Source organism: Serinus canaria, chromosome 15 (genome assembly GCF_022539315.1).
Source record: "Serinus canaria isolate serCan28SL12 chromosome 15, serCan2020, whole genome shotgun sequence".
NCBI classification, from domain to species: domain Eukaryota; kingdom Metazoa; phylum Chordata; class Aves; order Passeriformes; family Fringillidae; genus Serinus; species Serinus canaria.
Window position 1 is genome coordinate 396,568 of NC_066329.1, and position 21,223 is coordinate 417,790.

Below are 21,223 nucleotides of genomic sequence, written 5' to 3' on the forward strand. Positions count from 1 at the left end.
ACTGAGCAGTGTCTGACCATGGGACCAGTAAGCCACCGGGACAATGCTGGATACGGGGGGAAGAGAAGTTCCTCATCTTGTCCTCAGGGCTCATCTCTGATGCCAGGTGAGCATGTGTAGCAGCAGCCCCAGTGGGGACCTGCCTCCCATCTCCTGCCTCCCTGCTGCTTGTTACCACCTGCCTGTACTGCTGCAAGGTCATCCATCTCCCCACTGCATCCCACTCAGGACCAGGTAGCACCCAAGCAAGGCTAGGCATGTTGCCCACCCACGGGAAGGCTGGGGTAGGGATAGATAGCACCCATCTACGGAAGAAATACATTTTTATTAGGAAAGCGCTCTGCAGAGGTGCCAGGCTCTCTCATACCAAACTAATCCCTCCACCTCCATTGGATGGGATGCAGGAACCCGAAGGGCATCCACCTCCATCCATAAATATGTTTCCTCCTGGCCAGGAGCAGCGCCGGGGCGGAGGGGAGGGAGGGTGGCACCGGCCGAAACCAGCTCGACCCCACTCCGGCATGCACCGGCAGTGGAGAGCTGTGCCTGGAGGGCGCCGGGGCAGGGGAGCTGCTGCCAGCGATGGACGTGGGGCACATCTCTGGCACTGCCCGCGGCACTGAGCAGCAGCTCTCTCCCGTGCTCCGCGACCCCGACAGACCGGAGTGGAGCGCGGGAAGCGAGCGGCTCGGTTACTGCAGAATATACCGTGAGCACGTCTAGTACAACAAGCGCTGCTTATGCGGTCGATAATACTGCTACACAAAAATGGTGGGGGGGGGGAGGAATACGCCACACACGGAGCCCCCCGGGGCTGGCGGCCGGGGCCGGCTCCTTGCGGTCCCGCCCTGCGCGGAGAGGGCGGGCGAGCTGAGACCCGGGCAGAGAGCAGGAGCAGGGCACACATTAAGGGACGGGGTCCTAGGGCAGGGGGGACTAAGGCAAAAAGGGGGATGAGTGAGGTGGAGTGGGATAAAGGGAGGATCAAGGCTCTTTCAGTGCCCCCAGCCCAGTCCAGGCTCCCACGTTCGCTGGCTGTGCTGGCAAATGTCCTTCCCGGCATGCGGCAGGTGCGGGGCTGGTGCCCGGTTCCCGGTCACTGCACTGTCTGAGCAGGCACAGCAGCTGCTCTGGGGGGCTCCAGGCTCGCTTCCCGGCTCTTCTTCCTGGGAGGCTTCTTAATGGGGGTTTTCTTGGCTGTCTGCTCAGTGGGGAGAGTCTGATCCTGGCCGCTGCCGGCACTTGGCTTCTCCATCCACTTGGGCTCCCCGGCTGCCGTCTCGGCTGCCGCAGGGATCAGTTTTTGCAGATGGGGAGAGGTGGGCAGCAAGGGTTTGCTGGTCTTCTGGCCGCCGGCGGCCGCCAAGCGCTTGGCTTTCTGTGGAGGGGTGGGCTTCTCTCGCTGGGCACCAACCCCGTTTGCCCGGATGCCTCCGTCCCCCTTGTTGAGGCTTTGAGTCTTTTCCTTCAGTTGGGCGGCCAGCTCGGAGGCCAGCTGCGGATGCAGCGGCTCAGAGCGGGGTTTGCTGGTGCTGGGGCTACAAGGAGCATCCCTGGTGTCCCCGGCTCGCCGCTCTGGCTGGAAGGCGCCCATCTTTCGGAAGGCATTCTGCACTGCCCCGTTGATGGTCTCCATCGGCTCAGAGCCGGCTTTGCTCCTCTGCTTGGGTTTGGAGGGTGACTGCGGCTCCCCGCAGAGGCTGGGTTTGCTCTCGGGGACACCGGGCTCCTTTGACTGCTTCTGCGATTTCTCCTTGCTCCGGGTGCTGCCCTTCTCCTCCGCTCTGCCCTGAACATGGGCTGATGTCTCGCTCGGACTCCTCTTCCTCTTGGCCAAACCCTGGCCTTGCTCGGGGCTGCTGGACCGGGCGGCCACTTGCTCTGGGGACTGGCTGGGCACCGGCAGCGAGTTGGACTGGCCAGAGCTGTACCTGCCATGGATCCAGGAGACTTTGGGTTTTGTGGCTGGGTCTGGAGGACGGGGCTTGGTCCTTTCTGGGGATGGCGGCTTCCCGAGGCTGCGGGCCTCCACAATGGCATCCTCCTCCTCTCTGGACTGCTTGGAGAGGCGGGCAACCCTGGCGTAGAGTGCGGCGCCGGCTGACCCTGAGCCACAGGAGGAGCGTTCGCTGTCCGAGGACTTGAGCAGGGGGGTCTCACTGCTGTCGGTCGGGAAGGCTCTGACAGAGCCCGTCTCCTTCAGGAACGTGTATTCTCCTGCTTCCTCCCCGCTGACTGGGGCCACCAGCTTGTCCCCGGGACTGGCAGGTGTCCCTCTGTCCCTGCTGTCACCCATGCTCTCTGCAGGAAGAGAGCACAGCAGTGTCAGGTGGGATGTGCCTGAGGAGAGGAAGGACTGAGATGCTCCCGCAGGACAGTGTCCTTCCACTTAGGCTCCCAGTCAGAGATCTCCTGGCTCTTAACTCTGGAGCAGCAAATGCTGGAGGAGGGAGCTCTGAAACCGTATGGGAGGCATGACTGGAATCTGCACTCCTTCCTGGGGCAGCAGGAGCCAGGCTGACAGGGTCCCCACCATGCAAGAGTGACAGCTCTCCATAGAGCACGTCCTTGGTATTGTCCCCAAAGTCCCCTTGGGATGCACCCTGCTCACCTTCATGGGGGACACAGTACACAGGCCCCTCATCCGTGGTGTCAAAGGAGGAGAAGGAGCCACGGGATGACCAGGATGGGGAAGGCTGCTCCACCACAGAGGGTGGCTCGATGAAGCTGCAGTTCAGGGTGTTTTCCAGGTCACGGTGGGCCACTGTGAGGACAAGGAACTGTTGTCAGTGGCAGTTCTGCCAAACCCCCAGTCCCCGCTGCCAGTCAGGAGGGTGGGAGGCTGCACAGCTCCCCACTGCCCAGCTTCCTGCTGGGTGTCAGGGACAGGGACAGCATCCAATGCATGTGGACACTTCTTGCTGCACAGTCCCACCAGGTCCCTCAGCCAAGTGTCCACAAAAGCCATCAACCAGCAGTGGTGGTGACCACTATCCCCCATGCTTGGGCTGTGGGCAGACAAGTCTGTTCAAGCCTCACACTTTCACCTATCTCCATCTCCAGCTGCCCAAATTGAGGATTCACATGGTGGATGGACAAGCCACCCAAATCCTGCGTCCCATGAGGACTTGGTGAGTGTCTTGGTGGTCACCCATGAGCTGTGCAACCCAGCACAGCCACCCTCCAAAGAGGGTCCTGGCACTGTGACTGTCCCCTTCCAAGGGAGAAAATTAGCTGCTGGCTTTAATTCCACTAATTCCCACTTCAGCATCACTGATTGCATTTTCCTTTTCCATGTGCCTTTGCACATGGATTCAGGATGATCAAAGGAAGTCTGCAGCAGGGGGATGTACATTTTCCCTATTCTGCCACTTTTCAATCCCTTTGCCAGCTTCTTCCCTCTTGAAGCGGAGTAGGAGTTTCCCTCCCTTCACGCCCTGGAACTGCCCCTCTGCCAGGGGGCCACCCACCGAGAAGGCAAGTGGAAGAGAGAAACCACCAGAGGAAAAAATTGTGTTAATAAAACAAAATAGAGAAGATGAGCAGTTAGGAGTTGTCTGGGCTGGAGTGCCTTTTTTTCAGCTTGATATTTTTTAAGGCTTTTTTCTGCATAAGCTCATGTCCCAACACATCCTGAGGTGCTTCCCCAGGTGCCCACAGCTTTAGCAGCCTCCTTGGGTACCCACAGAACTGAGGAAGCAGGCAGCACCCAGCTGGGAGGAGGGACCGATCCTCCCAGAGAGCCATGCAGCAGTAGATGAACTTGTGCCCGTTGCCTTCCAGAGGCTTTTGTCCCCTGGGACAGTGACAAGCCACCCCCAAAGCAGAGCAGAGCCTTGCTTTGGATCAAGGGCTGCAAAAGGGTAGTCCCAGAGGGTGCTGGGCACTGCCCAGGCTCCCCAGGGAATGGGCATGGCCCCAAGGCTGCCAGAGCTCCAGGAGCCTTTGGACAACGCTCTCAGGCACAGGGTGAGACTGTTGGGATGTCTGTACAGGGCCAGGAGCTCCACTGATGATCCCTGTGGGTCCCTCTCAGCTCAGGATATTCTGTGATTCCATGAAAACCCCATCACAGAGAGGGTCCCAGCTGTACATGGGTATTGCCAGGTATTTTTAACCTTTGACTGAACATCCCAATTGTATCCCAGTCATGCTGCAACTGCCCTCCTGCACTGTTTGAACCTTGCAGCACATCCCTGATTTAAAATAAAATAACTTTTAGTGTAATTGGGATGCTCACTGGAATATTTATCCTTTACTAGGGAATCTGGCTTCAGACATGTAGGTCTGTTAAAATAACAGCAGTGCTACACACTCACCCTGCATAGTTTGGCTTCTTAGAGCAAGGATAAAAAAAAAACCAAAAAACCAAGCAGAGATATTTAAAGAGCAAATGGACCAGAGAAGGGGAAGCAGTAGCTCCAACATGGCTTTCCTTGTAATAAAAACCAAAAAGGGAAAATGAAAAGCAGCCGTCTGGAAGTGGATGAAGGGAGATGCTTCCTGAGAGGAAAGAGGTGTGCCAAGGGCTGGTACTCATGGCCATGAGGTGACTCCAGGGAGACCCAGGACATAGTCAGATTATAAAATAAGGATATGTAGTACACCTGGAAGCTTTGGGAGGCCTGGGGGCTCCAGCACGGTTGCCAGGGATTTTTCTTCCCTGGCTGTTGAGGCTGAGAGAAATGTGGATGCTTCCCACATATCTCTACCTGTAACTGCTCCTCAAAATCTCCCGGAGTCACATCAGGATAACAACCCCAGCCCTGCCTGCACAGTGGCCAGTTGGTCTCAAGACTGGGATAAGGGAGAGAAGAGCAGCAGAAGAACCATGAGAGAGGGATCCCAGAGTCCTCCTGGCCACCCCCCCCCACTCGTCCCAAGCTCCTCATGATTGGCATCACCCTTGGGACTGGTTGAGCTTTTCTGCTTGGGGAGGACACATGGTGGGGTGCTGGGCTCAGGTTAGCCTTGGCATCTTCAGGGTGACATGAGCAAATCCCACACATGGAGTACCCAAATGCTGGCCCTATGGCTGCTGGTGCGAGCCCAGGGTGGCCCTGCAGGCTACCAGCTCAGGTGCAACCCCTGGGGAGAGGCTGTGGATGCAAAACTGGTGCAAAGCTGGGGAGCAGCTTTTGAGGGAGGACCCTGAGGCTCCAGGCACCCGATGAGCTTTAGCGGGGCTTCAAGACCTGCAGTCCCACCTGGGAATGTTCTACCATGAGTAGGCTTGTGCTCACTGGTGTTTGAGCCCAGAAGAGAAAACCCACCTGGTGTCAGCAAATGCATGGCCAGGACTGTGGGCAGATCCACAGTGACCACTGCCCAGGCCAGACAGCACCAGTTTCACTGTGACATCCCCAAAAGGTCCTGAGCACCTCAAGCACTGACTTGACCCTTGGGATGGGCACTTCAGCAACCCTGCTGGGGCAGGACCAGCGTGGGGAAAAAATGGCCTCTGCAGGTGGACACTGGCTGTTGTGGCTTCCACAGCACCAGGTGCGGTCATGACATGGCACCCTGGTCACTGGGCATCAGGGTGGCAGCTACTATATAGGCAACCCAACAGGGCACTGTCACCCTGGGGCCCCCAGACCCTGGGGTGGGGGCTGGAGGCCAGACCACGTGTCAGTGGGACTAGGAGCTGCTGGAGCCCACAGGGACTCCACTGTGCCAGATAACACAAGGCAAGTTCTGACCAAAGCCTTTCCCTCCAGGGAGATGCCAACTCTCATCTCCATGACAGACTCCAGGAACATCCCCAGCCCTGCTGGGACCTGAGACCATCCAGAGCACCCTCAGCCTTTTCTGGGGCCGTTGCTGCCCTGTGTACACAGAGCAGCTGGACTGCTGCCAGCTGCCTGCAGGCAGCCCCCCTCGCCCTCACTGTACACAGGCACCCTCTGTCCTCCCCAAGCCCTTCCCTGGCCTCTTGCACAAACACACCCTCTATGATCCTCTGTTATCCTTGCATCAGGAATGTTCCTTGGGCCCTGGCACACCCTGCTCCAGGTAGGGCTTTGCTGTGCCCCACGTGGCGAGGAGTTATCCCCCCAGCTTGGATGCTGAAGGTAGTGCATGGTGCGCAGGGATGGGGGTCACCTCTGGGTCCTGCCTGGGATGAGGGATTTAGCCTCAGGCTGAACCACTGCATGCCAGGATGTGGCTGCTCTGCAGGTTCCACCAGCATGGCCCAGGGAGGTGCTGGGCTTAGGAAGGGGGCTGGGGTTGAAACGCATCCCAGCACAGGGCAGGGATTGCTGCCTTCACACAAAGTTTAGTTAATGGGGTTGCAGCAGATCCCTAGCTGCCCATGCTGGGAAGAGTTGCAAGGAGAGTTCAGAGAGTGCAAGGGACAGCATTCCCCAGCTGCTGGGATGCAGGGGGTCCCCAACAGCCCTGACAGTGCCAGGCCAGGGGCCTTGCCAGGTATGAGCAGCTCCCTACAAGCTAGTTCTGTGCTTGGGCAGAGTGTGAAGCTCAACCCAAATCTCTGCTGCACATGGCAGGAGGGAGGGCATCTGCACAGATGTTCTGGCTCCTGGCGTTACTTCAGGATCAAAAGCACTATCAAGGCATCTTGCTGCATGACAGGGACCATTCCTCTCCAGGGGAACCTCAGGAGAATAAACCCAAAACTACTCAGCAGAGCTCTAGAACCAGGTACAGCCTTTCCATCCTCACTAAGCAAAATGTGCTTGGAGATCCAGAAGCTGCAGACAGAAAGGGCTGGGCTCCTGGGAGCCAGGCAGCTCATACCAACCACTGAAGTGCGCCCACTGATCCATGTGTCCCTGCCACTGCCCTGCCATGCTCACTGCCCTGCTTTGGGACTGCCCTGACAGGAGTAAAACCTGGCTCTCTGCACCTTCTCCAAACCCCAGTGCCTTACCCATGACCTTGGGCAGCTTCTGGCGGCGCAGGGGGATGCGTGGGAGCTTCATCCCAATCCGGCTGAACCGCCCACACAAACGTCTTGGAGGCTTCTTGGCTGCTGCTGGGTCCTGGCTGGAGCTGCAGAAAAGGTAATGGCAGCATCAGGGGCACTGTTCCCCTCCTGGGGTGGGGACAGCCTTCCTGGGCAACAGAGAGAGGCAGCAGCTCACAGATGCTGCAAGTGCAAAGGGGTTTAGGAGTGATAATGGGGTGGATGAAAAGCAGGGGCGTGCTCAGGCTGAAGGAGTTGAGGACCCACAGAGGCTGCTGCCAGCCCCAGGAACCAGCTTGCACCACACCAGGATGTAGAGCAGTGCCAGGAATAGTGGGAAGGTTGGATCCAGCCACGGCCATTGGCAGTGCAGCCCCAAAATACCCGCAATGTCTGGTCAATACCCCAAATTTTTAAAAAAAAAATCATCCTGATCCAAACCCAAACATGTGGCTTCTCTTTATTTGCTCTATGGTTTTGAAGCCTCCTGGGGCCACATTTTCAAGCAATTTTCTGCAGCTACAGGAGTGAGTGGCTTTGTGAGTTGACTCAAGGCAACCTGCAAGGGACCGCGCTGGGACAGCTCCACGGGTCACGCAGCAGTCTGGGGCCACTGTGGTCTGGGCACTCTGGGAGAGAGGAAACTGTCTGGAGCCATTTCCCCTCTTCCTGGGCCATTCCTCACCTGATGGGTTTGTGCTTTATCCGCAGGATCATTACCTGCATCCCGCAGCTCTCCAAACCAGCTGATTGAGCTCACAGGACTGCAAGGGGAAGCTTCTGGAAAATTCCTGAGAAGTGGCTGGTGGCATGAGGGGGTTTTCTCTACATCTGGAGGAGCTCCAATGGCCCTCTCATCTCTTGCTGAGGAACACAAACTTTTCCACCTGCCTTGAGTCTGTCCCCACTCCTGTTATCATGATAGGATGTTAACCTGATGCTTCTAAAACGCTGCCAGCATCCTGATCTTGCTGCAGGAACCCACCTTCCATCCCCATGTGGGACAGTCAGCATCCCCCCTGTCCCTTAGGCCTCATCCCTTTGCCCAGGGATTTGTTCTGAGGGTTTTGGCTGTGTCGTGTAGCCCTTGCTGTATTTCAGGGCCCCCTTTGCAGATCAGCTCCAGACCCTAGTGACTGGAGGGGACTTGGCAGGTCTCCGTGAAATGATGGCCCACAAGAGAGAAAAAAAGCCAGAGCAGGAAGGAGTTCCCCTGGAAGGGCTCACCCTGAGTGATGCAGCAGGACTGCTCAGACCCTTGTACTCACATGGTGTCATGTGAGCAGCACAGTTCTGCCTCAGTTTCCCTGAACAACCACTGTCCCAGCATGGTCTCCGCATCCCCCTGTCAATCCCAGAACCCAGTGATGTTCCGTATTCTCAACCTGCTGAGATCCCTCCTGGCCCCAGCACTCACCCGCTGGCTTCATCCTTCTTGCGGCACACACAGCAGCAGCAGAGCAGGGAGAGCAGGAGGATGAGCAGCAGTGCCAGGAGGGCCCCTGCCCCAATCACCCCCATCCTCTGGTTGGCCTCTGCAAGGCAGACCTGTGGCTTAGCCCGGGGCCAGCCCCGTGGCAGAGCCCAGCCCGTGGCAGAGCCCAGCCCGTGGCACAGCCCCGGTGCCGCACTCACCCATGTGGCAGGCGCCCGTTAGGGGGTCGCAGGCACCATCGTGGCAGCCACAGACTTCGGCACAGTTGGCTCCGTAGTGTCCAGGAGGGCAAGTCAGGTTACAGCTGGAGGGGAGGGCTGGATGAGAGTAGTGCATCCCCCACCCCAGGCACAACAGTGGGAGCCACTTGGCTGCCACCTTCTCCCAAACCCTCCATGTTCCAGGGAGCACTCCTCCAGCTTGCTCTGACACAGCTCCTCCACACCCTGGGGGAAACCTTAATCCACAGGGATCAGGAGCCCATCACCCGTGCAGTGGCTTTGCCCGTTTGGCCCAGCTGGATCTCAGACACTCTTACTGCTCTCTGCATGTCACTTCAGTATTAGATACAGTAATTAGGAAAGGTCATCAACCCAGCAGTCATATCTAAAGATACCCTGATGTCACTCACAGGGGTTCCAGCTCAGCACAGTGGTGATGTGGCCACGGCACCCCAAGCCCCACCCCCCACCAAGCCAGGCAAAGCCACAGTGGCCACAAGCTGGGAAAGTGCCCAGATTGACTTTTTTTTTTTGCCTCCAAGAAGGAAAAACAACCAAGCAGCCCTAACACCCTTCCAGTTTGGTTATGCCTGGTGCCAAATCTCCACTGCTGGTAAAATAACTTCCTGATGGTGTCATGGAGATGATGGGGACAAGCATAAATGGGCACCAATCCACAAGTCTCAAGGGCTTGAGCATGGAAAACATGGTGTCAGCAGATCCATCCCAACCAGCCTCCCCAGCTATGGGCCAGGCACCGCAGAGCAGGACCCAGCTGGAGCTGGGAGATGTTGGCAGTGTTGCTGGGCAACAAATCCTCTGCCAGCTGCATCCCAGCTGGAGTGGCTGCAGCTGGAAGGAGCCAGTGGGCCCCAGCCCAAACCCAGTCCCCTGGGGACACAGCTGCCCTCAGCCCTGGGCACCATGCCCCGAGGTTGCTCAGCCCATTTTACACTCCAACAACTTGCGAAGTGCCACCGTGGCCAAGCCTCATGCCTGTTGTGTGCCTGTCATGTGCCAGTTGTGTGCCCATCATGTGCCTGCCAGGATGGGTGCTGAGCTTCTGCATCTGCTGTGCTGCAGCGGGCAGCTAAAGCAGCAGAGCAGGAGCAGGGATAGTCCCCCAGCAAGGCCAAACCTCTCACCCCACCACTCGGCCCCACAGTTCTGCCCCAGGCTGAGATTTTGGGAGAGTAGAGGGGGGTGATTTTTTTCCAGGAGAGTCCTGGGAAAGACAGGGAAGAAAGACTTCTGGGAAAGACAGAAGATAAAGCACTTTGTGCACATATCAATATTAGCAGCTGCTCCTGACACAGAGCTGAGAGGACATGCTGTATGGCAAGGACATTGCTTGTGCCTTCATTGAAGAAATCCTCTTTTTAGCAAATTGTACCCGGCTGACAAAAACAGTGGTTTAGATCTAGTTGCAGGGATTTGCCTGAACACCCAGAACATTCCTGAGCCTGCCTGACTGCACCACTCGGCACAGCTCAGCTCAAGGTTCCAGCACCACGGCTGCATCCTAAGCATCCCCCATCCCCACCTTCCCAGTGCTGTGCCAGGGTCTCAGAACAGGTTAACCCACACTCTGCCCTCTGGCACTGTGCTGAAAGCATCACCACACCCCCCTGAGACCCTCTTACTCTGCCTTTGCTACCAAAGGTGGCCATGATGCCCAGACTGGGCATCCTAAACTGGTGCCAGTGTCCAGCAACTGTTCTAGCACCACAAGTAGTTGGCAAAGCCCCACAACACCACCCCCCAAAATGCAAATGCTCCCTGTTTTTATGCCTTGAGTGAAATTCCAGCATGGACAAGATGCCAGCTCCAAATCCCCATCCTTGCTGTCACCCTCTGTTAATTGCTGGGAATACCTGAGCACAATGCAGCAGGACCTGGGGGAGCTGTCTGCATGTCCCAGCTGGGTGAATAATGCTTTCCTCATCTTTTCAACATTTCAGTCTCATGCTGGGAAAAAACTACCTGGGGATGTGAGTAGACCCTCGATGGCCCCTGTGCCCCTGGAGTGGGGGAAGGAGAAGGCCTGGGGAAGAACCCAACCAGAGGCAGAGCTTTAAGTGGGAGCCCCCCAGGAATGCCATGCCTGTGAGGCAGTTTGTTATTCTGTGATGTGGTTTTCTCTCCATTTTTGGATAGAAATTCCATCCTGATTTGTTTTTGGATAGAAATTCCACCCTGATTTGTTTTTGCCAAACAGGCCTTTTCTAAAGCACAACACCCCTTGCTGCTCTGTGAATTTGTCCTTCCCCCTCTGCTCACCAAATCATCCCAGCTACGGCCCAAGAGCCCTTCTGCCACAGGAAACCTCCCAGCTGGCAACAGCATAGGGCTCAAAGGTGCAGGAGGTGCCTGAGCATCACCTGTGCCACGAGGTGCCCCCAGGCGTGCTCACCAGTGCCTTACTTACTATGGGCCATGGGAGCCGGGGTGGCAGAGGCACTGCCCAGTCTCGAAGTGGCACTGGCCATTGACGCAGTCGCTGCAGACGAAGGCGCAGTTCTCTCCATATGTCCCATTCCGGCACTTGGTTTCACACCTGGGAGGGATGAGGGCAAGAGGCTGGAGCACCCATGGCACTCGGGGATCTCCAGCATCCCTCCACATGCACAGAGACAGGGCTGTATATCACCATGGTGGCTTGTGGTTTCTGAAGCCAGTAGAGGGGTACAGGGATGGACTGAGCCCACTGACATGGCCACAGAACTGGAGGGGGTCTGTGAGACCCCTGGCTATGCCCCTCAGACCTTGGATGGGTCAGTGGGGCACACCTCTCAAGCTGGGATGCTCTTCTGCAAACTATTGTGCCCAGGATTGGTTCCAGGGCTGCAAAACCCTTCAGTGACCCTGTTCCCTGGGAGAATCAGGGAAGCCAGGCACTGCTCTCCCAGAACCCAATGCTGCACCCAGCTGCACTCACCGGTCTCCGATCCAGCCCGGATTGCAGTGGGAGCATTTGCCATTGATGTGATTGCAGGTGTGGCCATCCTTGCAGGGGGGACAGAGCTTCTCGCAGCCCTCTCCGTAGAAGCCGGGCAAGCAAGGCTGGTCGCACTTGGTGCCATTCCAGCCTGCCTCACACGTCAGGCAGCGCCCATCAGCCACGGTGCATGGCTGCAGGCTCTTGCACTGCCCACACCTGCAACGAGGAGAACCCATCACCCAGAACAGCCCAAATCCTCCTGCTGCCATCTCCCACTGGTGCTGGATCAGAGCCAGCAGGGATGGCCACTCACCGCCTCCTGCAGCCCTGGCCATAGAAGCCGGCTGGACATGGCTCGCGGCAGTACTTGCCCCGGTAGCCCGGCTCGCAGGTGCAGGTCCCGTCCACCTGGTTGCACTTGCCCTTGTAGCACTGGCAGTAGCGGTCGCAGCGAGGCCCAAAGGTCCTCTCCCGGCACTGGCAGCGCCCCGTGAACTGCTCGCAGGGCGAATTGTTGCAGGAGCACTGGTTGTTGCAGCCACGGCCCCACCAGCCAGGCTGGCACAGGCAGTTGCCTGTTTGCTGGTCACACTGGGAGTTGTGGCTGCAGTAGCAGGAGGTGGAGCACTGCGGGCCCCACCAGTTGGGCTCGCAGGTGCATTTGCCCGTCTTCTGGTCGCACTTGCCATGCTTGCAGAGGCAGATGTTCTCGCACTTGGGGCCCCAGCGGTTGAGGTTGCAGGTGCACTGGCCTGTCACATCCTCGCACTGCCCATTGGGATGGCAGGTGCACATTTCCTTGCAGTCAGGACCCCAGAACTGCCGGGGACACTCTGTGGGGAGAGCCATCAGCCTCAGCACTGCCCACAGGGACAACCCCATACCAGGCACCAATAGAGACCCCCAGTGCAACAGCACTTCTTGACCACAGTCCTCCCTCTCCTCCCCACAGCGCACTGGATCTAAGAGTAGACTCCAGCAAGGGGACAATGCCCTAGGAAACAAAGCCAGGGGACAGGCAAGGGCAGAGCTAGAGCATTCACAGTTCCATCCCTGATGATCTGGTCTGGAAAGTCATCCCAGGATGAGCTGGGTCCATCCCAGTGAACCCTCTGAGGACACTAAGGCACCCGCCAGTACTCACTGGTGTCGCAGTTGGCACCAAAGTAGCCATGGCGGCAGCGGCACTCGCCGGGCCTGACGCATACCTCGTTCTCCTTGCAGGTGAAGTTCCCCTCGCACACAGCTGTACAGAACAGACAGCAGGCGTGAGTACCAGTGCTTGCTCCCTAAAGCCCCCCAGGCCCCCCCAGAGCAGAAAAAGGGCTGTGCTGTGACCCTCTGAGTGCTGCTGAGCTGCAGTACTGTGACCATCCTGGCAAGCAGCTGCCTGGGCTGGATGGGCCCCTTTGCAGAAAAGTTCCACCAGCCTCCTGTCACCCAGCTCAGCTTCATCTCTGCCACCCAGAGAGGATGCCATCCATCCTGGCCACCAGCCTCCTGCCACCCAGCCAAGCCATGTCCCTGCCAGATGCTGCACCAATGGTGCTGTCCCTGCTTAGCTCCGCATTGCTAGAGGGGAAAAGGGGACACAGAGTACAGGGGTTGTGGGCACTGCCATCCCAGCACTGCCTCTCCCATGGGGCCACCTACCCCCAAAGGCCACCAGCCCCTCTCCTGCTGAGGGGACCTCTTTCAGGATGTGGTGCAGGCTGCACTCGCAGATCCCACACTGCTTTGGCCAAGCTTCCTTAGGCACTGGAACAGGGAGAGACAACCACCCATCCCAGCCACCTTACCTGGGAGTTGTTAGACCTACGGTGATGGATATTATAGAAACCCCTAAAATAGACAGATTACACAGGTTAGGAGCAGTGAGTCTAAAGGTTAGAGCAGGTTTGGGGGCAGGAGATGAGAACAGCTCACTGTGGGACCATCCTCCCCCCACTGTCCTGCCAGATCCTGTCCGCCCTTCCAAAGAGGCCACATCCCGTTCCCAACGCATGCAGCGAGTGGTTACAGGGCTCATGCACAGTGGGTTAGTTGGTTATGTCGGCTTTGCTCCCTGCAAAGTGCCACCTCCAGTTCTCCTGGGGTGTGCTGAACCCTGTGGCCAGCTGAGATTGTGGGGGAGTCCCAAAGCAGCTGTCTCCATTGTGCTGGCAATGCAGGGAATGATGCTCCCAGGATTTCATGCTGAGCATCCATGCTGGGCTCGCTGTGGCCCCCATAGCAAAGAGCTATGACACCTTTTAGGGCCCCAGCCCAAGCTCAGTGGTCTTTGGCAGCCCTAGCAGCCTCTTCCCAGTGGGGCCATGAGAAGAGGCCTCACAACCACGTGCCTGGTGTGGGCAGCTTCGGCTCTGGCTCAGATCCCCACGCTGCTGCAGCATCTGTGGGGAATCTCAGTCCCATCCCTGCAGCTGCACCTTTACCCTGGGGGACACTGCACTGTCCCTTAGGACCCCGAGCAGCACCCCCAAGTCCTCAGACCCAGAGCTGGCTGGTAAGGAAAGAAACCCCCACAGGTCTGTGACCCCTGACACTAGGGCTGAGCACCCATTCCATCCACACGGTGCTGGCCTGGCGCACTGCAAGGAGATAGGACTCTGGCTGCAGGCCCCCAGGAAGGGACTCCCAGCCACAGGACACATCAAGCTGGCCCCTGACAGTGGTGGTGAGGCCAGGAGGGCTCAGTAAAGGATGGGCAGAGCCCAATGAAGCAAAATACTGGTGTTTACCTATTAAACACTCGCTCCCTTGTTGCCTCCATCCTTGGCAGCACACAAGAGCTGAGGAGCTGCAGGGATAAAAAAAAAGCATCACAAATAGTTATAACCCTCAGAAGGTCCTGGTCCTTCCCAAAAACCCACCAGGAGCACTGAAGCCATGATGGTTAGAGATCCTGCTGGGAGTTTCTGCACCTCCAAAGGGGAAGGAGTGCTCTTGGCTCCTCCTCCAGCACACAGAGAGTTAATGGATCTGCTGGGGGATCCCATGGATGCCCCACCAGCCATTAAGGTGATGCTAGGAGTAAGAATAGGGCCAGTTTTTCCCATTAATAAGGAGTGATGAAAAAGCAGAGCTAATGTTTGCAACCTCCACAATAAAAAAAATTCAAAGCCCCTCCCTGCCACCCCTCCCCCCCCCCCCAAAAAAAAAAAAAGAAAAAAAGGAAGGTTCTAAATGTCCCAGGGGAAAACATGACTTGAATTGTAGGTTAGTGCTTTGTGTCCTGAGGATGGGACCCCAAAGGCAGGTAGGAACCACCTGGCTGGAATAGCTGGAACACAGCCAGCTCCCAGGGAATGCCCCTATGTAGAAGCAGGGGGAGGCCAACTGCAGGCAGCTGGAACGTGTCCCTGAGCTCTTGAGAGTCCTGGAGTGCCACCAGCTCCAGGGACTACCAGGCACAGAGGCACAGGATCATCAGGCAGGACATTTTTGGCACAAGCTTGACCAGTTTGAGGGCTCAGACCCACTCAGAGGTTTAGCCAGGGATGCTCAGTTCTCTGCTGGGAAAGGACACATGGGGACATCTCACACACATTTCGTCAAAGAACCGCCCCCCCCCCAGGCAAATGTTTGGGGGCTCATGGTGCTGCAGTTGGGGGTGGGGAGTACACTCCCCATGACCCCACAGAAATCACTGTTCATCCCTGGAGCCACTCACTCATCCTTGGAGAGACCCACACTGCCTGGTCCCACAGGGAGGGAGCGATGCTGGAGGGTTGCAAACAGCCCTGGCCGACGCTGCAGTCAAGGAAAACTTCAAAACTTCACCCGGGCTGGTCTGGCGCTGCAGCCTGGAATGCATCTGGCTTTTTCTTTCTTTTTTTTTTTTTTTTTCCCCTTTTCCTCTTTATATGTAACAAATGCAGAAGAGGAGGAGACAGCGAGGAAGTATTTGCTCGAACCCAGCGCAGTCACAGGACCACGTCTGGCTGCCAGACCGCCTCATCCTGGGGCCGGGCGGGAGCTGCCAGCGGCGCCTCGGCCCGAGCAGCTCCGGGGCCGCAGCCCCGCCCGGCCCCGCCGGGAGCACCGTGTCCCCCTTGTCGTGGAGGACAGTGAAAAGTTGGAAAGGAGGCAGAAAAGAACCACAAAAATGATTCAAGGCCTGGAAAAAATGCCTTACAGCTGGAGCTCAAAATAGCTCCATCTCTGCAGCCTGTGGAAGCAGCCACAAGATGCTGCAATGGCAGCGGCACAAACAGCTCCCGCAGGGACCCTAGGGCTCAAGGGGGGGCTCTGCTCTCGCCGAGCATGCAAGGGGTTAATGCATGGGATTAATGGCAAAGGGGGACCAAACACCAAATCACCTCCCTGAAGACTGGGCAGGCTGGAGTCAAAGTCCTTCTCTGCAAAAAGCTTCAGGCTGTGCCCTGCAAAAAGCTTTGCCAGCTGTGCTGGGATACTCAAGCAGAGGTGGAAAAGGGCCCATGGTGCTCTTGCCCTCCCATGGCATGGCCTCACTGTTGCACCTGGGTTGCTTTCACCAGTCCACCCTTTAGAAATTCAGTTTGGCTTTTAGAATGAAACCATCACAGGTTTGCAAGAGGAAACCGTTCCACCTGGGAAACCTGCCTCCAACAGCTCAGCCTGGCCACCAAAATGGGCATCACCTGAAATGTGCCAAAAAATATCCTTTGTGATGAGCTGATGGTGGGGAGCTGGGAGTTATTGAGACACGGTGGCAGGAGGGAAAAACTTCTGCCATGAATTGGAGGAGGTGAGCGGCACCACAAGCACCCCCAGCTGGGAGCCAGCCCACTGCCTCCCAGGATTTGGGCTTATCTGTTCCCTGATAGCTAATCTCTCCTTCCCCGTGCCTGCTGATGGCCTCCCACACCCTGCTCAGCACCCATCTCATTTATTAGCAGCTTTGACAACAAATAAACTTGGTCCTGTGGCAAGGAGAGGTAGCCAGGATGTGACACTGGAATCACAATGGAAAACCATTGCTCCCAGTGAGGTACACGGACTGGTCCCAGCACAGCCAGCCCACAGAGGGTCAGTGCTGGCTGCAGGTCACCAATGCTTATCAGGGTGTGGGACTAAAAGGTGTTTCATGGCCTCAGCTCCTTGACAAAGGGCTTGCTCCCTGTGCCCCCTGACCACTGGAAAAGGATAACTGAGAGATGTGTTTAAAAGCTCGCTCTGGACCCACATGGAAATGGCACTGCAAACATCCACTCTGCAAATACTCTTTCCTTCAAAGCACTACAAATGCTGGGGAAAAAAACAATGAAAAACTGCCTCTGAGCTGTGGCCAGGGCTTGAGACCTCAGCTGATGTGGAGGAAAAGGAGTGGGCTGCGTGCAGAACTGGAGCTGTCACCTGCAGGGACAAGTCCTCCATGCCAGGCTTGCCCCTGGCCCACAGCCACGTCCTGCTCATGCTGAGCATCACTGGGATCTCAGCTAATGATTCCAGTCTTTTCACAAAGGTAGACTATTTTTCTTGTGGATCAGTATCTTACACTGCTCCTGGAAGTCACTTTGCCAATGGCTACAGAGAGGTCCCTGAGGCAGGAGGGGTGGCTCCTCAATCAGACCAGCACAGACTGCCCTGAACAATGAGGAGCAGGCTCACATCCCTGGAAGCAGGAACAAGACTCTGGGGCTCAGCTGGGAGCTGCTGCATATCGTTCCATGTGAGACCACCCAGCTCAACCCAGTGGATGGAGATGCAAAGGAGCCCTGCGGACACCCAGCATACTCCTGGTGCTCAGAGAGCCACTGGCACCCTCCCCATGCCCAGTGCTCCTCCATCCCTGCCCTGCTGCTCCTTCCAAGCATCACCCCAGTGCTCATCCTCCTCTATGCCACCCAGCTGGCACACAGTGTTCCTGGGATAACTGGGTCCCAGGCACTGGCACTCCCCAGCTGATGCTAGCTGCAGCTCCCTGACACCAGCCTCAGGGTGCAGACAGACAGACAGACATCCCCAGAGCAGGCAGGAATAGCATCATGGGCATAAATAGAAACCCTTCAGGCAGAGAAATAAAATTAAAGACCAAAGGAAAAGAGAGTGTTAGCAAGTGAGCAGGGCAGGGTCAAAGCAGTGTCCAGGCTGTCACCACTGGCACCTTTGGTCATACCAATGGGAAACCAGTTATAAAAGAACTTCAAATTTAAGGACAAGTTGAATTTAGAACACAAAACCCCAAAGAGTCCCAAATATGCCCTTTTCTTCTGCCCTAAATTATTCCTTGAATTTCTACTTGGGAGCCAGGTCGCAAGAAGTCACACAATCCTGAGCCCTCTGAAACCTGTGGTGGCATCCTCTCAGGATGTCTGGAGGGGCTATGCAGAGGAAAGGGTCTAACAAGCTCCAACAGCCTTGGGTGGAGGACATTGCCAAAGCCTCCTCCAGTCCCACTGCCCCTGGCCCCCGGATCTGCAGCACCAGGGCCTTGGGGCACCTGGGGTGGGTTTGGATGGTAACACATGGAGGGTCCTCCATGTCCACTGTACACTGCAATGAAGGGGGTGGGTGCCGAGTCAGTGGGTGGAGAGGGAAGAAGGGTTTGCAGAAGGGTGAGGGATAGAAAGTGATGCAAACCTCATCTGAGCTTCCTAGGGACGGTCTCTGCCCCACCATCCCCAGCCCCTAGGCTGCCTGCAGGCCCCAGTGCTGCCAGAGGATGGACACAACCAACACTGTCTTACTCAACAGCCAGTGCCTCTTTCATAGGCCATGGCACCCATGGGTGGCACAGCGAGTGAGTCTGAGCCCTGTGATGCTGGTGCAGAAGGACCCCCCACATTCATCCTGGGGGGATGAGGGGGTCCTTCTGCATGGGGGAGAAGCCAGGCACTTCCCCCCCAGCACGTGGGGCAGCACACAAGGAACAAGGTGGGGACACTGCTCAAGTTCCCTCTGCCACCCCAAGACGCAGTGGCAGTTTTGCTGTGCAGATCACGTCCCCGAGGAGGGACGGCTCCCTGCTGCCAAGGAGCAGCACCGGTGGGAGCTGCGGCCGCTCTGGCCCTCCTTCCTAAGGAGGCCGAAATGCCTCCTTAGGAAACTCTGTCTGTAATTTGAGGAGGGGGCACTAGCGCCCTGTGGCCCTGCTGAATGGAGCCATTATGCGGCCACTCTCGCATGAAGCACATGTTTTCCTTGTGGACTCGTCTGACCTCACAGGCGAGATGTAAAGGTGCTTTTATGGCCTGGGCCCCCCATTAAGCACAGGGGATCCAGCTCTCCCAGGTGGGAGACAGTGACTGTGGGCTCTCTCCCCTCTTGCTGGGGCCAGCCTGGTCCGGGCGCCTGGGCAGACCGAGCATGAGCACTGCAGAGAGCTCGGCTGAGGTGATACTCTGCAAAGGGACCTGTGGGACACGGAGACCACTGGGAGCCGGGACAAGTCAGTGCCATCTCTTGAGACCCTGCCCCCAGCCAGGCAGGCAGAATATGACCCCCGGGACAGCTAGACAGTGCCAGCACCCACTTTCTGAAGCTAAACACGAGGGTCTTGGGGCTGCCAACTCCACAATCCCCCAGCAGCCTGGAACAGCTTCACCATGATACCCAGACCATCCTGTATCCCACCAGCCCAGGGTCAGCAGTGCAACCCGAACCCCGGAGACACCTGGGACGGGCTCCCCAGCGCAGATCGTGCCCCAGGGATGCAGGATTGCCCTCCGTCCCTCTCACGACTCCATCCCAAGAGACACCCAAACCCAGCTCCCTACAACAGAACAGGCACCGGACATCCAGGACTGGCTCCGTAGGACCGGTTCCCCGCAGGTCCCAGAGGATCAGGACCAGCCCCTACGTCCCTGGCCCCGCTCGGGCTCAGCTCTTCACGCTCTCCCCGCCGCCGGCTCCCCCCGCCTCAGCCGCGCACAGGACGGACTTTGTCTTGGAAGGCGCCCAGCGCGGCGGCTGCCCGGGATGGGGGATGGACCGGCGAGCCCGTCCCGTCCCGTCCCGTCCCGTGGCCCCGGCCCCGGCCCCGGCAGGCGCTGGGGGTCCCGTCCCGCCCCGCACACCTGCCCGCCCCCGCTCCTACCCGGCGGCCCTGCAGACATTCCTGCCGCGGGGGCTCAGCTCCTGGGCGGCTCCGCGGCTCAGCACCGACAGCAGCAGCAGCGGCAGCAGCGCGGCCCCGGCCCGGGCGCGGCGGGGCGGCCGCAGCCCACGGGCCGCCATCAGCGGCGGAGCTACGGGGCCCAGCCGGACCCGGCACGGCCAAGCCAGGGCCGGGCGCTGCCCCCCCGCCCGGCTCCGCCGCTCCCGCTCCCCGCCCTCCCCGGTCCCCGCCGGTCCCCGCTGCCGCTCGGCGGGCGGAAGCCGCGCTGCGATCGCTTCGCCGCCGCCTCCCCCGCGCCCCTCTCTGCGGCGGCGGGAGGGGCTCCGCCGCCAGCCAGGAAATTCCGCATTGGTTCCCCTGACGGCGGGCCAGGCTCCGGGGGCCGCCGCCGCCGCCGCCCCGGCCTCGGGCAGCGCCGCCCCGACGGCCCCGAGAGGCTCCAGCGGGTGGGCAGCGCCGCTGAAATGGGGAGGGTCCCCGAGGGGGAATGGGAGGATGCGGAGTGCTGGCTTCCAGCACACCCCGGGGGTCCTGCAGCTCCCGAGAGTCCTGGGAGTCCAGTGGCTCGGGGTGTGGATGGCCCGCGATCCGGTAGCCCTGGGGGACTGGCTGTCACAGCGGTTTGGAAGCCCCAGAGCCCCGGGAGTCCCCAGCAGTCTGATGGTCCCCGGGGTCTGCGTCTCCCGGGATCCAGCAGCTCCAGGGGTTCGACAGCCATGGGTGTCCCAGAGCTCCGGATTTTGAGTGTCCCGGGGGTCTGGCAGTCCCAGGCTCTGGCTGTATCCGGCAGCCCGAGATGCACAACAGGTCTGAGATCTGTCTGACCTGTGGTTCCAGTAGCTCTAGCGGTCCAACAGTCCTGGGTGCCCAAAGACCCTAGGGTCAGTCTGTCCTGGCAGTCTGGCAGCCTTCAGGAGCCCGAAAGCCCCAGTATTCTCCTGATCCAGGGATCCAGCAGCTCCAGATGCTGGACACAGCCCCAGCATCAGGCTTCCCCAAAGGTCTGGTAGCCCCAGGTGTGTGACAGCCCCACTGTCCAGCTGTCCTGCACATCCAGGAGGTGCCAGATGCCAGTGATCTGGCATCTCCATGTGTCTGGCAGCCCGGACCATTCTGTTGGGAGCCATGCAGGACCTGTGGGAGCTAAATGGTGCCTGCAGCAGTGGAGCCAAGGACCCTGTACAGTGACAAAAAGGCTTCAGAGCAGACAATGGTTAACCCACTGTAAGGACACAGCTGGGAATCAGGTGGACACCCTGTGCACTTGCACGTGTCCCACACCTCTAGCAGGGTGGGGCAGTCAATAAGCCTCCTCAGCCTGACAGTGCAGCAGCACTGAATGGGCCAGGGCTTCCTTGGCCACCATCCTGTGCCAGCTGGATTTTCAGCTTAATGGTCACTTGTGAGAGATGCCTCAAGGTTCTTTGAGCTCCCAGGACACCTGATAACACTATGGGGGAAATGTGTATGGGGACATTCTGGACATCTCCCTTAAGGTAGTGCAAATGCAGCTGGACAGCTGCATGTGTCTCCTGAATGCTGATGGCTTGCACAGAGCTGGGGAAGGTGTACAGACAGTGCATCTCCACCGAGCTGCCATGAGCGCCACACACCTCTGGGGATCTCCTGTGGATGGGGAGCCTCCATCCCT

General features: G+C 58.2%; 1 protein-coding gene across 1 annotated transcript; it reads right to left on the minus strand.

Moving 5' to 3' along the window:
* Positions 1-306: 306 nt before the first annotated feature.
* Positions 307-20,404, minus strand: LOC103817974 (scavenger receptor class F member 2). The gene is given in 12 exon segments (XM_050980597.1): positions 307-2,301; positions 2,612-2,764; positions 6,896-7,017; positions 8,349-8,466; positions 8,567-8,670; positions 11,016-11,144; positions 11,526-11,744; positions 11,842-12,361; positions 12,673-12,774; positions 14,270-14,328; positions 19,552-19,712; positions 19,715-20,404. Coding segments are annotated over 12 exon segments (3,468 nt in total). The 5' UTR covers positions 20,291-20,404; the 3' UTR covers positions 307-1,096.
* Between the last annotated feature and the right edge of the window lie 819 nt (positions 20,405-21,223).